The sequence below is a fragment of the Octopus bimaculoides genome, chromosome 2, assembly GCF_046866305.1.
Source record: "Octopus bimaculoides isolate indiv1 chromosome 2, ASM4686630v1, whole genome shotgun sequence".
NCBI classification, from domain to species: Eukaryota; Metazoa; Mollusca; class Cephalopoda; order Octopoda; family Octopodidae; genus Octopus; species Octopus bimaculoides.
This window is the reverse complement of record NC_142929.1, coordinates 78,337,254-78,355,108: the sequence shown is the minus strand read 5'-3', so window position 1 is coordinate 78,355,108 and position 17,855 is coordinate 78,337,254. Positions and strand designations below refer to the sequence as shown.

The 17,855-nt window shown below is 33.5% G+C and overlaps 1 protein-coding gene across 1 annotated transcript in view; it reads right to left on the bottom strand.

Moving 5' to 3' along the window:
* Positions 1-821: 821 nt before the first annotated feature.
* The window catches only part of LOC149137126 (uncharacterized), a 30,121-nt gene continuing 13,087 nt past the window's right edge, over positions 822-17,855 (bottom strand). The window contains exons 2-4 of the mRNA XM_089347081.1: positions 7,507-7,694; positions 7,213-7,345; positions 822-2,579 (exon numbers count right to left, since the gene is read on the bottom strand). Of these exons, the coding sequence (XP_089203207.1) occupies positions 1,416-2,579; positions 7,213-7,345; positions 7,507-7,694 (1,485 nt within the window). The 3' untranslated portion in view covers positions 822-1,415. The remainder of the gene's footprint in view (positions 2,580-7,212; positions 7,346-7,506; positions 7,695-17,855) is intronic.

The window sequence follows — 17,855 nt, the reverse complement described above, 5'->3', positions numbered from 1 at the left end:
TTGTAATTTTTGTTGATTAAAAATATATAAACTCATGTATTGAGTCCTATTATCCAGTTTGTTCTGCAAAACTTTTATTTGTATATAGCCTTTGGATTAATTATTAGACATCTGTATGGTTAATAGCTAATGAGAAGATGATGAGGGTCTATCTTAGTAACATCCATAAACTGATGAGGTGAGTTGATACTTAAGACTTATGACCATGTAGTTGATAATCTATAATCCCTTTATTTGGAAACCTTTTTATATTCACCAAAGTCTATCTTTGAGCAAAAATCTTCAGATTCAATATCATTTAATAGGTATTAATACTTTTGTAATTTGAAATTGGGGACAGTTCAAACATATGATATACATTTATTTAGAACAGGGCATCATGAAATGAAGGAAAGAAAAAATAATAAATGGACAAAAACAAATACAAAAAATGGTAAAAATATAAATAAAAATTGTTTTAAGATTGTTTGTGGTTTAGGTTTAAAACAAAAGATAAAATATGACAAAACAGTTGTTTAATTTTGAAACTGATGTGTTTGTCATGCCTTGGTCATCTAGAAGATGACTGTTGGTGAAATAGGCATTGCATCATTGAGATTTTGAATTGAATACAAAGAAAAGTGCACTTGAGGTAGAGTTGTAAATTGGACATACTGAAGAATTATGCTGATTAGGTTAGAAAAGATGCCAGGCAGTTGTGCTATATCTTAGATTAATCACCTGCAATCAAATTTATTTGATGATCACTGTCTCATATATATATATTTTTTTATATATATATATATACTTACTAAATTTATTGTCAATATCTGCTTGACAAATTTTTTCAAATATAATTTTTTTATTCATTCAAACAATTTTTTTCTTTGAAACTTCTTAAATCTGAAAATAATATTTTAGAATGATACAACAATATGAGCTAAAAAAAAAACTATATATGTAACATTTAAAATTGTAGAAAGAACTTAGTTTCCTTTTTGTATCAAGATTACAGTACTTCTTATTTGTTTTTAAATATATTTTTACCCCAAATTTTCCAATGGTGTGTATTAAATTATCTTTGATTTTTCAGTAACTTTTTCAGCTGGAGATAAGAAATCACAGACTTAAACTACTGCTGAGTCTTGTTTAAAAGTAAAATAAAACCTCAGGTCCTATCTGAAGTTAAAATTAAATTTGGTGTTTGTAGTTCCATAGTCTACCTAGGTTTTGTTGATATCTGTAAATAAAGACATGATGATATATTAGTGAGTAAAATTGGGTTTTAAAACTGAATTTAAAACCCAAAGAGTGTAATAAATTATTTTCTTCCCCTTTCTATTTTAAAACTCAATGTCTTTTCATTGCTATTGCTTTAATTTGTATTTAAAATATAATAATTGATATCAATTAATTATTGATATTAATTAATAGATTTAAAGCCTAGGAAATGAATGTCTTCTTTCAGATTCTTCTTCACCAGTAGAACTAAGAATTGAAACCCGTGGTAAACTGGATGGCAATTTCACAGGGATATGTCGGGGAGGTTTGGGAACAGGGGCTGTCCTTTTAGGACTTTCAAATAGTGTTGTATCATCTTTTAAGGCCTTAAAATCCATTTGTTCTGTTGACCGTCGCATGACATGTCGGGGTACAATGTTTTGCAAAAAGGACTCAGATCCTGTATGTTGGAAAAGAAGTTTGGGGGTTGGAAGTGGCATGCAGGCAACAGAGCTAGTTCTATCAGAGCTAACTATTCTATTGTGAGGTAAAAAGGCATTGCTGTCATTTTTTTCCGATCCTTTTCTTGTTAACCTTCTAGAATCCAATGCAATTTCATCTCCGACTTTTTGGCTCTGTTGCAATAACTTGCCTTCAATATCTAAGCAAACATGTCCATTGGTTTTATCACAAATATGGTTTGATTCCGTAGATGATACAATGGTAACACTCTCAGGTCTTTTGTCTTTTATTATGTTAACCTTTTCAGGCTCATTATTATTATTGTTATTGTTATTATTGTTATTATTTAAATTTTCTTCCTCCTTGCAAGTGTCTGGGGATTGTTCGTTACTGGAAGGTTCCTCATTTCTAAAACAAGAAAAGCTACCAGTACGCGTTTTGGGTAATGGAGATTGCTGTATAGACTTGAGATCTTGGAAACCATAAATTGCTTTATGGAAACTATATCTATTTAGAGGGGCACTAGCTTTCAAAGAAGCAGCACTTGATGATTCTGAAATTGAAGGCTCTGGGCTTGCTAAAGGTGCTTCAGCTCTGTCCCTTAACAAACTGAGATTCAATAATTCATTTGTAAGGGGATTGCTTAGATGTAGACTTCGAGCATATTCAAGTTTTCGAATGTTTTGTTCTGCTACTTGGTCCCAAGTCAGAGGTGGAGGGGATATTGTTAAATCTGGATCAGATGGACTTGGAATATCTTGAAGATTTGGACTTGAGAAAGTTGTTTCAACACAAGAGTTGCAAGTATTAACACAAACATCTGCTGCAGTGATGGATGGTAATTCACATAATTTGGTTTTGCGTTCAGAATCAGGTAATTTCCGGTTAGGTTTTACTGGCCCTACATTAATAAGCACCTAATGATAAAAAAGCATAAAAATAGAATTAAATAAGTAAATTAAAAGAGATCATTCAGAGATAAAAGAAAAAGGAAACACATTGTTTTTTAGAAATAAAAATTTAAAGCTTTGTAAATTTCTACAGAAAATATTGTTTTTATTAACATTAACAAAAAGATAACTATATTAATTCTACTTCCCCACCCTGAGCAAAATTCCTCCAAAACCAGAACAGCAAAATCTTGAAATAAAGCCATATACAAAGGAGCTCAGGAAGAAGTCTCCTTCCCGGAAAAAAAATGCTCAAATGCTGAAAAAGAAAAATGTCAAAAATGAGAAGAAAGTGTGTAAAAAATGGTAAAGAGTGGAGATGGGGTCAACAAATAGAAAGCGGATTGGGACTGAGAACCAGTTGTGTGACCTCCAAATCCCAAAGGTTTGACAGTTCAAAGATCAAACCAAAAAGAAGAAGGTGCAATGTAACAGACCAACAACAAGAACAAGAATGATACTCGAAACAAGAACAACCATAACAGTAAAAACAGCAAGAGGTACAACAACAAGAGCAAAAGAAGCTACAAGAAAAACAACAACAGACACAATGATAATGACAACAACACAGACAAACTCCCCATCTTCACTTTTCTCTGAAAGTGGAATGAGGAATTGATAAAATTTGTACAATAATGAAGTATGACTGGTGTGGGCTTTGATGCATTCCTCATTATAGAGAGACTTCTGGTGAAAACCATATTCTGTCATATTGTGAGAAAATGTATTGTACTTGATGTGAGAGTTTGAAAAAATATCCTGAACAAGAGAATGTGAACTGATTTTAATTCTGGCACAAGGCCAGCAGTTTTGAGGAGATGAGATAAATCCAGTATTTAACTGATACTTTATTTTGTTAACCCCATAAGAATGAAAGGCAAATTTGATCTTGGTTTTTGAATTCAAAACATAAAGAGTTGGAAGAAATATTTTTAAGCATTTTGTCCAATGTGTCTTCTACTATTACCTGAGGTAGACCAGTGTCTTGTGAGAGAATTCAGTAGATGGAAACTGTATGAAAGCCTGTGGTGTGTTTCTCCTGACTATTGCTTGATAACTGGCGTTGGTTTGTTCATGTCACCTGTAACTTTGCAGTTTGGCAAAAAAGACTGAGACAGAATAAGTACCAGGTTTAAAAATGATTAATGCTGGAGTCAGTTTGACTAAACCCTTCAAGGTGGCACCACAGCATGGCTGCAGTCCAATGACTGAAACAACTAAAAGATAAAATGCTTTGTGATACCCTCCCCTCAAAAATTACTGTCCTTGTAATCAGAAGCAATTATTAGAAAAGAAAAAGTCTTGCAGTCAACTTTGCCTTTCATCCTTTCAGGGTTGATAAGATATGTACCGGATGAATTTGTTGGCCTTGTGCCAAAATTATTATTATTATTATTATTACTATTACTAGGATGATAGATGGAAACAATCATTAGAGCATTGTATAAAATGCTATGCAATACTTCTTCCACCTCTTTACATTCCGAGTTTAATTCCTGCCAAGGTCAACTTTGCCTTTCATCCTTTCAGGGGACAAAAAAATTTTCTAGCCTTGTATCTAAATCAAACTATTATTAAATCAACAAAATTTTACAAAAGAAACCATTATTATTATTATTGTTATTATTGACAATATTACTATTATTGATGTTATTTTTTTGTTGTTCTTGTAGTTGTTATTACAAAAATCCTACAATGATTAGATAAAGGCTTTGGGTGAAGTAATGAATTAGTTAAAGGAAAAAGAAGTATAAAAGGCACTTTAAAGAAAGATTATAAGTAAGGAAGTATTGATTATTATGTAAAGGAAGAGATGCAGGAGGGAAGGAATGTTTAGAGAAAGTAGAAACAACATCTTAGTGGAGGGAAAGATAGCCATAGAAGAAAACCATGTATAAGAAATAGCATGAAAGAAGGTGAACAATGGGACAATTGAAGTGTTGAAGAGAAAAATGAGATGTAAAAACAAAATAGGGGTTATGTGAGTGTGTGTGTATATATATATATATATATATATATATATAGTCATATGTGAGTATGTTTGTGTTTGTACATGTATGTATGTATGTATATACATATATATGCTTCAGAACTAAAAAAAAAATCAGAAAAATAAATAAAGAAAATATCCAATACATTATATGAAGAAATGAAATACTAAAGACAGGAAGAAAAGAACACAGAATCCAGTCCTAACAACAGAATTGAGCAAAGGGAAAAGCTATTATTTACATGAAAGAAATATAATTGTTGGATAAAAGAAAACTTATTTTGCAGCAAATGTAAGCAAAAACATAAAATTGTTTATAACCCATCCCACAACTCCCAACAACAACTGATATCTTTAATTAGGCAGAAAAATTGGTTAAAGTATAGATGCTGGCATGGCCATGTGGTTAAGGACTTTGTTTCATATTCACATAGTTCCAGGCTTGATCCCATAATACAGTAACTTGGCTTGGGCAAGTATCTTCTATCATAGTCTAAGGAGTATAATTGGTAGATAGTGTGTGGAATCCTGTCATATATTTCATCATAAAAGATATAAATTTAATTGTAAGTAGAGCTATATTTTCATTCTTCTTGTCCTAAATGCAACCATACTTCCTTTACTTGTCTTTGTTTCTGCTTTGTCCCAGTTGCCAAGACTCCACTACATGTTTTACCTGTTATATATATATATATATATATATATATATATATATATATATATATATGTATATATATAATTGAACTACAATACTCTCATATATATATATATATATATATATATATATATATATATATATATATATATGTGAGTTTAGAGGGATATATTATCCAGGCAGATACAGTGATGGCTCTCAGTTATGTTCCAGGTTACAGCCAACAACATTGATTAGTATTTAACGCCTATGACTACTATGAGTTGTTACTAATGCTGTAAATTCTTCTGATAGATAATTCCATGTTTGCTTCTTTGGATAGTAATATTATCTGGAGTGTATATTAGCAATAGTTATAACAATATACAATATGGAGACTTGTTCATCCTCATAATTCCCTTTTATTTTACAATTTCATACAGTATATTTTCATGATTATTATGACCTACATGTGTTTCTACTGCACAGAGTATGGGTAGTTGCACATGCAACCAGGCATAATTTTGCCTGGTTACATGTGCAGCAGCCCATACTCTGTGCAGTGGGAACACATGTAGGTCATAATAATCATGAAAATATGCTGTATGAAATCATGAAATAAAAGGAAATAAATTTTGTGGATGAACAAATCTCCATATTCTATATTGTTACAATTTATGTACATCAACTTTATAACTAAATTATAAACATGCATGTTCTTAAATCGATGACCAACACTATAAGTTAAGCAAAGAAACTTTGATTACATGATTGAACTGTGTCACTGAATCCTATACTTCAAGTCCATCTAATGCGAAAAGGCCACAAGCCTGATTTTTCTAATAAACAACTACTAAACAATAACAGGTTAGTTTCAGTTTCAATCTGTTAAATCCGCTCTTAAGGCTTTAGTCAGCCCAGGGATATAGTAGAAGATACTTGTGGTTGGGAAGTAAACTACACAGCCATGCCAACATCAAGTTTATTATAAACATTGAGAGTACTATGTAACTGATGTGTGCTTTGTTAACTTGAAGTGCTAAGTTCAATCTTTATCATTGACACTGCTTGAAGAGGGGCATATCCAGTTATCTGTAAGTTTGCAGAGCTGTTGATGGTGAAGATTGGATGTAGAAGCTCGAGGCCAGGGATATCAGTTGGAAGGTTGGGTGAGGTAGATTGGTTCATGTTGGGTAGTACAGAAGTTGGTACAGTACCTCCTTCAGAGAGCACTGGAGGAGGTACTGTGTAGGGAAGTTTAGTGCTACCTAAATGATTAAAAATATCAATGATGTCAAGTATTGATGATCCTCTGATATTAGCAGGAAATGACTTTGCTGTTATATCTCAACCCTACATAATCTTTACAGCCATCAACTACTTCCCCTCCCCACTTCTCTCTTACAACCTCTACCTACCTACACTCCTGTCTGTCCCATTCACTTCTATCCACCTTGTACCTTGAGGATCCACCCAGACAATTCACTACCACTATTTTTACATCTTTCCAGCTCTACATGATCCCGCCAACCCTCTCTTCTAAAGGAACCTACGTTGAGCCCTTCTCCATACAGCAAAGAACCTACTCTTAGCCCTTCTCCCATACTTTAGCAACTTCTCTCTAAGCATAAAACTGCCTCCTTGAGAGATTGTCATCTTGCAAGTTGCATGGGACCTCACTACTGCTAGTGGCATGGAAAAACATTCAGTACACACTGTAAAGTGGTTAGAACTGGGAAAGGCATCCAGCAATAGAAATTATGTCAAAGCAGACATTGGAGCATGATGCAGTCCTTGGATCTATCATATCCTGCCAAACTATGCAACCCATGCCTATATGGAACAAGGACATTAAATGATGATGAGATGATGATTTTTTTTCATGGAAACAAAGTATTTCGTAGTTATCATGAGTTTGTTATATTATTTCCAAATGCCATGGTAAACTCATAGCAGAGAGTAAATTGAAAACTCACCTTCTTGAGAGCATCTAATACATTATCTGGGAAATGATCATTTATCATGGTGGGAGAGACCAACACCTGCTCAAAGTCACTGTTTTCAGCAATGATTGCTTGATAAACTGGTGAACTTGGTTTACATCGAGACCTAGTAATAGGGGAAGAAATATTTACAGAAATATTTATAAATGAATATAATGTGTTATTTCAGAGTATGTTTGAAAATAACTGTTTAAATATAATCAGCTATTTTTGTTAAAATCAATAATTACCAATCATGAAAAGAAGAAAATAAATCCGAAAGCTTACCGTTTGATGACAGGATGACTGCGAACAATGTGAATAATTTTTCCTGGTAGAAAAAGAGGGTTGTGAGCTGACAGGCCAATACCACTATCAAAAGGATGTAATCTAGCATTGCGCTCTAGTTTACCTTGGAGTATATTATCAGTGTTATCTGGAAGGCAGCACATCATACTCTTTGTAATAATCTTCCACTGAAATATAAAAATACATTAGTTATACAACAACAGAAGGAAATGTGCCTTTGTTACATAAATTAACACGAAATATATGTATTTATCAGGTTTATATTTATTAAAGCTTCCATGTTTCTCATGCATGAATATTGGGCCATCCTATGAATAATGCAGTTTTTTTCAATTGCATGAACTAAAAGTCAGAAGGGGACAGGATAAACTACCTGCATCAATTTGCTATAAAAGCAGGTAGTAATTTTACCTTGTCCTTATTCTTAGTGCAATTTTGAAGAGTGCAGTTCAATTTTAACTGTTATTTTTTTCAAAGCTATAATGGAAGTGACAAAGGAACATATTCAGCATATTTTGCTTTATGAGTTCAGTAAAGGCAACAATGCAATGGAAAGTGCAAGGAATATTAATGCAGTATATGGGGATCAGACAATAAGTGTAAGCCAGTGTCAATGGTGGATCCAGAAATTCTGAGCCGGAAACTATAGCCTAGAAAATGAGCCTCATCCTGGAAGATCTGTAAAGCTCGACGAGGATATCCTACAAACCCTAGTGGAACAAAATCCCATCATAACTGTTGAGGAACTAGCAGTGAAGCTTGGATTTGGTCATTCAACCATTGATTGACACCTGTGTGCATTGGAAAAGTCAGCAAATTGGCTCAATGGGTTCCTCAAACTTTCCGAGTCTAATTGTGCACACAGAGTGAACCTGTGCTCATCTTTACTGTCATGTCTCATGAATGAACCTTTTTCGGACTGAATAGTGACTGGTGATGAGAAATGGGTTCTTTATAAAAATGTCAAGCACCAAAGGCAGTGGATAGCGAAAAGAGAAACACTGGCACCCCAGGCTAAAGAAGGTCTTCACACACATAAGGTGTTGTTATCTGTTTGGTAGAGTATGTAAGGTTTAGTCCACTTTGAACTTTTAAACCCAAACCAAATGATAACAAAGGAGACCTACTGCAAGTAGCATGAATGGCTTAAGTCAGTGCTAGAAGAAAAACAACCATCTTTGGTTTTATGATGAAAGGTGTTCTTCTATCAGGATAATGCTTGGCCACATACAGTGAAGATGACATTCCAAAGGCTGGAGCAGTTTAAGTGAGAAACGATGCCTCACCCACCCACCATATTTGCACCATTTGATTACCAAATTATTCTGCAGTATTCAAAATCATTTGGACAGAAAAAATATGAATTCTGTAGATGAGGTCAGAAGAGTACTGGAGGAGTGTTTTTTTTTTTTTGGAAGAGGAGCCTTGCAAGTCTACCATATAGATGGAAGAGCATTGTAAAAAATTGAAGGAGATTATATTTTTGGTTAAGAAAGAACTTTGTTTATCATAATTTTGAAAAATAAAAGAAGTATAAAAAAAACCGCATTATTTATGGGATGACCCAATACATTCAGCTTTGGTCGTTGTTATGACTTTTGTGGTCATCATAATTTTCTTTATGACATACAACTTTTATCTTCCACTTATTTCAATCATTAGACTGTGGCTATGCTGCCTAGTATTGACATTTCCACTTATTTTTTAAAAATCCTGGTACATATTTCATTGGTACCGTTTGCCAAACCACTAAGTTACAGGGATGTAAACACACCAGTACTAGTTGTCAAATGGTGGTGGGGGACAAACACAAGCACAGAAACACATACACACACATAGATATATTAGATATATATATATACACTCACAAAGCCTTGGTCAGCCTGAGGATATAGTAGAAGATACCTGTGTAAGGTGCCATGCAGTGGGACTGAACCCTGAACCATATGGTTGGGAAGCAAACTTGTTACTACACAAACATTCCTGTGGCTATATATATATATATATATATATATATATATATATATATATATATATATATATACACACAAGTGAGTGGACAAACAAAAGAAGGGCACTCAACACATTTGTCGGGAGTTACATGTATGGATAAAAACAAATTCAATGTTGCCGAGATTAACATAACGCTTGAAACCCTTGGAGTACCAATGAATGTGAATTAAACTGTTTTGATCTATCTATCTATTAGGTTGGCAACTAAGTTCCTACTGTTTTCTTTTTAAAAAATTTTTTTAAAGGTTTAATAAAAAATAATAACTAATTAATCAATAATGTATTCACCCTTGGTGTTTACAACTTCTTCCCAATGTTCAACAAGATTTTCAATACCTCATTGATAGAAATCACCCGATTTCAACTTTAAAAATTTATCGAACCAAGCTCTCAATTCTGCATCAGTATTGAACGAAACTCCATGCATAGCATTTGAAAGAGGTGGAAATCCATTAGTGCAAAATCAGGAGAGTACAGTAAGTGTGGCAGCACTTCCCGCTGGTGATTTTCGATTGATTTATTTTGATCGATTTTATTTTATTTTCTATTTGAAAATTTGGTTATGAAACACGTGTAGTTGTTTTATTATTTTAATAATTATTACTTTGTATTTTATTATAGTTCTTTTTAGTGTCTTTACTTATTAAATTTTTCTATATGTGACTGTGGATTTTCATGGATGAGTTCAGGAACTGTGGTTCTTTTCTCTAAATTATATATATATATATATTTATTTTTTGTAGTTTCAGCTGAGATCCTCCTCTAATATGTGGCACTTGTAGAATGGAGTGTGATATAGCTACCTTCATTTGCACCTCTGGCTGTGAGGTAGGTTCATCTGGGAATCTCGACAGGAAGAGATCCAGCCTTAATTTGAAAATGCCTACGTCTACTTTGTGCAGGTTCCTTAAGCTCTTTGGGAGAATATTAAAAAGCTGTGGGCCCCTGAAACCCAGGCTGTTACAGTAACTGTTCCTGAAGCGCGATGTCATTGCTGGGATCTTTGGCACTGTGCAGTGTTGACCCATTCTAGTATTGGTGTATCTTTCAATCCCAAAATTTGGCACAATTCCTTCCGGGATCTTCCAGATGTATAAAACTGCATACCTCTCCCACCTTCATTCCAGGGAGTAGAGTCTTAGTTGTTTCAGCCTTTCTGTGAGCTTTGCAAAGAGACAATCTTCTTTGTGAAGCTTCGCTGGATTGCTTCAAGGTCTGCTGTTAATTTCACACTGGTGGGTGACCATAGCTGTGAGCAGTAATCCAGGCAGCTGAGGATGAATGTCTTCCAGAGGACCATCATGGTTTCTTTATCACTGATTTTGAATGTTTTTAGGATCCATCCAGCCAGTTGTCTGCACTTTGTCACCATCCTGGTGATGTGCACTTGGAAAGAGGTATCATCACTCATGTCCCTCACTGATTTAGGCTCTGGAATTGTAATTCCCTGTGGACCAGTGTACCCTGTAAGTTTCATATTCAGTTTTAGACACTGGTAGCGCAGGTTTGGTATTTGTTAGCATTGAATTGCGTATTATTATCCTCAGCCCATCTGTAAATTGAGTCCAACTCCTGCTGCAGATATGCAACATCACTGAGGTTCTGTATTTTCTGCAAGACTTTAGTATTGTCTGCATAGCTAGCAAGGGTGGTTATCCAGGCAGTTGAAGGCATATCTGAGAAGGCCACTATGAAAAGCAGTGGTCCCAAGACAGTGCCCTGTGGAACACCGCTCACTATTTGTGCATTCATTGAGGTGACTACTGCCTGACTTCTATCTTTCAAAAAGTCATGTAACCACTCTCCAAGTTTTCCAGCTATGCCGAGATCATGCAGTCTATGGCATATCAAACCATGATCCACTTTGTCAAAAGCTTTTGCAAAATCAATGTATATTACGTCCACATTTGAGTTGTTGAGTAACTGCATCAACACCCAGTCATAATGTTGTAAGAGCTGGGTCAGGCAGCTCCTATCTGGTTGAAAGTCATGCTGGGTATCACTCAGCAAGTTATTTTCTTCAAGGAATGCGATTAGTTTTCCTCTGACTATCCGTTCCATCACTTTGCTGATGTGTGAAGTTTTTAGCATCTGCTCTGCTTTCCCCTTTATGGATTGGGCATATTATCCCCTCCTTCAGCTTGCTTGGTAGTCTGCCATTTGCAAGAAAGCTCTGGAAGAGAATCTGGAGGGGTTTTGCCAGGGCATGCTAACACGATTTGAAGAGGATTGCTGGGAAACCATCAGGACCAGTAGTATATCGTCTTCGCTAATGTCTATGTATTCCATCATAACTGCCTCGCTGGTTATAGGTGGGGTGACAAAGAAGTTCACTGGTTCATTCACTTGTCTTTGTTCCAACGGGGTGGTGAAGACACTTTTGAACTGGTCATTCAGTACCTCACTGATCCTGGTTGAACTATCTGTGAGGGAGCCATCCATTTGGAAGAGGGGTCCTATCTTGCAGTGTAGTGAGGCTGTTTCTTTGGCACAATGAAAGAAGGCTTTTGGGTTTGATTTAATGTTTTATATAACCCAGGCTTTATATAACCTGGGCTTAAAAAATGAAAATGGCACCAAAGTGGGAGAAAAAAGAATTGAATGTTCTGTTGCGAGCATGGACAATTGCTAGTGGTGATCCACCAAACAACATCATCATATTTCTAATACTTCTAGTGTTATTATTGTACCTATCATTAGTAGCGTTATAGTTGTCACAATTACTGAGGCTGATAGTAGTTGCCTTATCAGAGCTTTTATAGTTGTTATACCTCCATCTCCTCCTATTCCTGCATTTACTGCTAGGATTTATAGATATGTTATTTATTTCATTATTACCCTTATAATTGCTGTTGTTGTTGTTGTTGTTGTTGTTGTTATTATTATTATTATTATTAAATTCAAATTACGATAAATGTATACAAACAAACGAAGTTTGCTTTTAGAAGCGTTGAGATATCTTAGAAAGTTAAAGAAGTGATTTTAAATTCTCAAATGCAGGATAATGCTAATAATATAGCCTGAACAGGATAAACTACCCCTATTTTGCAGAAAAAAGTGTGGGCGGCCAGCCATTTGTGTCAAAGGCATTCCTATTGTTCCTGGTATTAGTCCTATCCCTACTATTATCTACATTATTATTCCATTAGTGTTTCGGGGGAAGTATTTAATTTTGTCTTGACATCCTGCATTTCTTAGTGTTATGTTATACCTATCCTTATGTTTATCAAAAATCTCTTCATTTGAGGAAAGGTTTGAGATCCTTTTACTTATATTTTGTAGAAGGGCTCTTTTTATTTGTTGGGGATGGTTACTAGAATTATCTATATATCTTAAGTTAGAGTTTTCTTTCATATAAGGTTCATGGAGTCTGGTATTTAAGATGCAGTTTATGTGTAAGTAGTTGATTGAGTAGTTTTCGTTTTCTATAGTTATAGAGAGGCCAAACCTTTATGCAGTCATTTCTTTAATAATTGAAGGTGTCTATTTGAATGGTTCCTAACTAAAAATAGTGCGTCGTCCCTATATAGACCTCCCTTTGATTCTGGGAATTCCCTACTTATATTGTCTAAGATGTATAATCCTACTAGGTCAGTCGCTTCCGCTGAGCCAGGTGAGCTCATTGTGATATCAAAGAGGTCTGGTGCATCATTGCTAGCCCATAGTTTGTTATCAAATTTGATAACAGTCTTACGGGCAGTGAGTGTAACATTTATCTCCCTCATACTTAGGTTACTGTATTTCCTGGCGAAAATAAGAGCGCTGTTCAGAACAATAGAGTTAATAAAGGAGTAGCAGTTCTGTAAATCTATTTGCAAGAAATTTTGATTATATTTATTTTCTACCTGTATATTGGAGAACCAGTCTAGTGCACTTTGAGTGTTACTCTATAGTTCTAGTTTAATTTTATTTTAGCATTGGTATATATATATATATATATATATATATGAATATATAGTTTTAGAGAAATAATTATCATTATCGTATGATTTTTACTTTGTATTATATTATACTTATTTATCGTGCATTTACTTATTAATTTTTTCTATGTGACTGTGGATTTTCATGAATGAGTTCATGAACTTTGGTTCTGTTCTCTAAAACTATGTATTTATATATTTTATACTGTGAAACTTAATTTAATTTTAATTTTTGATAAATTGAATTTAATTGAGTTTTTAACCTGTAAATTTGGATTTTTATCCCTAATATTATTATTATTATTATTATTATTATTATATATATATATATATATATATATATATATATATATATATCACACCTAACACTCTCTCTCTCTCTCTCTCTACACACATATATATATCTTAAAACTTTAAGCAATTAATTCAGTTTATTATAATAAATATTTATTTAGAAATATATGCATGTACTCAGGCATGTGCATGTTTGTGTGCTTGCAAATGTGTATGTGTGTGTATCGATGTGGTATGGATAAAGTGTGTAAAAATAGTGTTAAACATCAAGTTACACGATAATTGAATACTGCGACATTCAACTACAACAGTTCTGGAATTGTGAAATATGATTAAATAATAATAATAATGAAAAAAAAGAAAGAAATATGAGAAATGAGTAGAGAATGATTCAGATGAAAAGCATTAGTGTCAAATATAATTGTTTTCTTTTTTTTTTGTATCCCTCTCTTTTTACGAACTTTATTTAAATATGTATGTTTTTCTTTTTGTCTTTGATGACGCATGAGATTGCAGGAGAAAATGCAGCAATGTTTAAGATGGAAGTCTATAACATGATAGTCTTCAGGGTTCATTACAGATTGGTGCTTAATACACACACAAACAAAAAAAAATTTTTTAAACCAGTAATTTTTTACAATGATATAGATTATACAAACAGGTTATTGACCCCTATCCTAAAGGCTAAAAAAATTAGACTTCAAGGAAAATTACATCACATCAATAATATATATATAGTCAATATAATATATATATATATATATACCCTTTTACTCTTTTACTTGTTTCAGTCATTTGACTGTGGCCATGCTGGAGCACCGCCTTTAGTCGAGCAAATCGACCCCAGGACTTATTCTCTGGAAGCCTAGTACTTATTCTATCGATCTCTTTTTACCGAACCGCTAAGTTACGGGGACGTAAACACACCAGCATCGGTTGTCAAGCGATGTTGGGGGGACAAATACAGACACACAAACATATACACACACATACATATACATACATATATACGACGGGCTTCTTTCAGTTTCCGTCTACCAAATCCACTCACAAGGCTTTGGTCGGCCCATGGCTATAGTAGATGACACTTGCCCAAGATGCCACGCAGTGGGACTGAACCCAGAACCATGTGGTTGGTAAGCAAGCTACTTACCACACAGCCACTCCTACGCCTATATATATATATATCATTTATATATTTATAAAACATATATATATATGTATGTTATATATATATATATATATATATATATATATATATATATATATATATATATATATATAACATATATATAAAACATGTATATATATATATATATATAAAACATGTATATATATATATATATATATATATATATATATATATATATAAAACATGTATATATATATATATATATATATATAAAACATGTATATATATATATATATACATATATATAAAACATGTGTGTGTATATATGTATATATAAATATATATATATATACACACATATACATATATATATATATATATATAGGTAACATATTCTAGTCATTTGAATGCATCCATGCTGGAGCACCGCCTTTATATATATGTATGATATCTATATATATATAAATATATTACATATGTATCATCATCATCATCATCATCATCGTTTAACGTCCGCTTTCCATGCTAGCATGGGTTGGATGATTTGACTGAGGACTGGTGAAACCGGATGGCAACACCAGGCTCCAATCTAATTTGGCAGAGTAATGATGTAAATATATATGTATATATTCATATATTTATGTACATATGTATTTATATATATATATTCATGTATATATATATAATTTACTTATAATACAATATTACATTAAATACTATGAATATAATATACAACATAACATAATATTATAGAAATAATTATGAAAACTGTAAAAGGCTAACAAATTGTTTTGACTTGTATATATTTTTCTTCTGATATATAAAATCACAGTCCAATTATGTACAAGTCACTTCAGGGTCCATTGGTTCAGAAAGACAAAATTTGGTCTGGAAAGGATGGCTAGATTGTAAAAATTAATTCAAATGTCTGTGTTATGAGCGTGAGTGTTAATTATTCAATCTTACATCAATTACAATTAAAAAACAACAAAAACATTTTAACGGATGATACAATCAAGTAAGTGCAATCCACAACCATCAAAATTCACTTCATTACATCTCAAATACATACCAATTGAAACCCTTTGATGTCCAAGACAGTCTCTTGACATCACAATATATAATAATAATATATGTGTATATAAATGTATATAATTAAGTATTTAAGTCTTCTACATGTAACTACAACAAAAAATATATAAACAATTACATCTTCAATACAACTCTTATCTATTTAAATTAGTTGGCATAAAAAAATTAATTGTTTAAATTAACTAATAATAATCTTCTATATTTATTATTTTCTTGTAGGGATAATTACGTTGTAGATATGAATAGAAACCATTTGTTTCATAGTTTACAGAATCATTTGGGGAACATAATATATGTTATATATATATATATATATATATATATATATATATATATATATATATATATATATGTAATATATATATATATATATAATTATTATTATTATTGTTAATATTATTATTATTATTATTGTTAATATTATCATTATTATTATTATTATTATTATTATTATTGTTGTTGTTGTTATTCATTCATTTATTTCTGTATTTCTGTTATAGTTTGGCTAACTACACTCTGTAGGTTATAGCTATAGCTATACTTAAAGTTAAGAATACAATGTTCAATTCTGTTTCACTCTATAGCGCACTCTTTATAATAATTATTGTTATTCATTTAGTGGTAATTTATGGTAAATTCATGAAATCTAATTGTTGAATTCTGTTTACTCTTGCTCTAAATCTTGAAAATTCCATTCCTAATTCTGGACTCTCTCTCTTGTTAACCATTTGCTTTTCCCATGTTGACTGTTGATTAGTAGCTCGCTTTGTCTGTGTCTATGTCATATTGGCTTGTGCTAGCGAATAGGGCTGTCACAGTGCTTTGCCATTCACAATGTACCCTCCCATCCCACCTCCACCACCTATACCGGAAGTTATTATCCTCTACCGGATGTCTTTCTCCTGAGCACCTGTAACAGCTTCCTATATGGAATGCTATCCCCCTCCCTTCCCTCTCCATCTCTACCTGGTGTCTATCTCTTGTTGAATGTAGTGATTATGTAGTGAATAAAATGGTGGTGTAGTGTATGCAGGTTGAAGACTATTGTTTGTTTACGAGATCTGCCAAATGCGAGCTTTCTTTTTAGATGCATAATGCTGCTGTCCCCCATCCCAGGTTCTCACCAGCCCACATCTTCCACACCGTCAGAGTTGGCACACTTAATGTTGGCACATTCAAAGGTAGTTCTGGTCAGATTGTTGTGATGCTTGAACGGAGATGTGTAGATTTGTGCCGCATCCAAGAAGTATGGTGGAGAGGAAGTAATACTAGGTCCCTCACAGGCAAAGAACATACATATAAGATTTCTGGGTAGGGAATACTGGTGGGGTTGGGGGCGTGAGTATACTTCTTGCAGAGAAATGGGTTGATAAGGTAACTGAGGTAGTCAGAGTCTGTGATAGAATACTTAAGCTTAGACTTGTGCTGCAAGATGGATCAGCAACCATTATTTTGGCTTATGCTCCTCAGCCAGGGCTACCTGATGAACAGAAAGACTGATTTTATGACACCCTCTTGAAGACTACTTTGTCGATGAATGACAGGGACCTTCTTTTGTGACTGGTGACTTCAATGAGTATGTTGGACAACATACAGGGAGTTTCCATGGTATACATGGTGGATACAGATTTGGTTCCTGTGATGCAAATGATCTTATGATCTGTAATACTAACTTCAGGAAACCTGCCAGTCACCTGTTCACCTCCCAGTCTGGTGAGCACACTAGTCAGATTGACTACATTCTTGCCAGGAAACAAGAAAGATGGCTACTTATAAATGCCAAAACTGTCCTGGGTGAAGAATGCACCCCACAACATAGGTTAGTAGTTAGTGACTTCAAGATCAGGGGTAAATGGCTGCCCAAATGGTGACCAGCA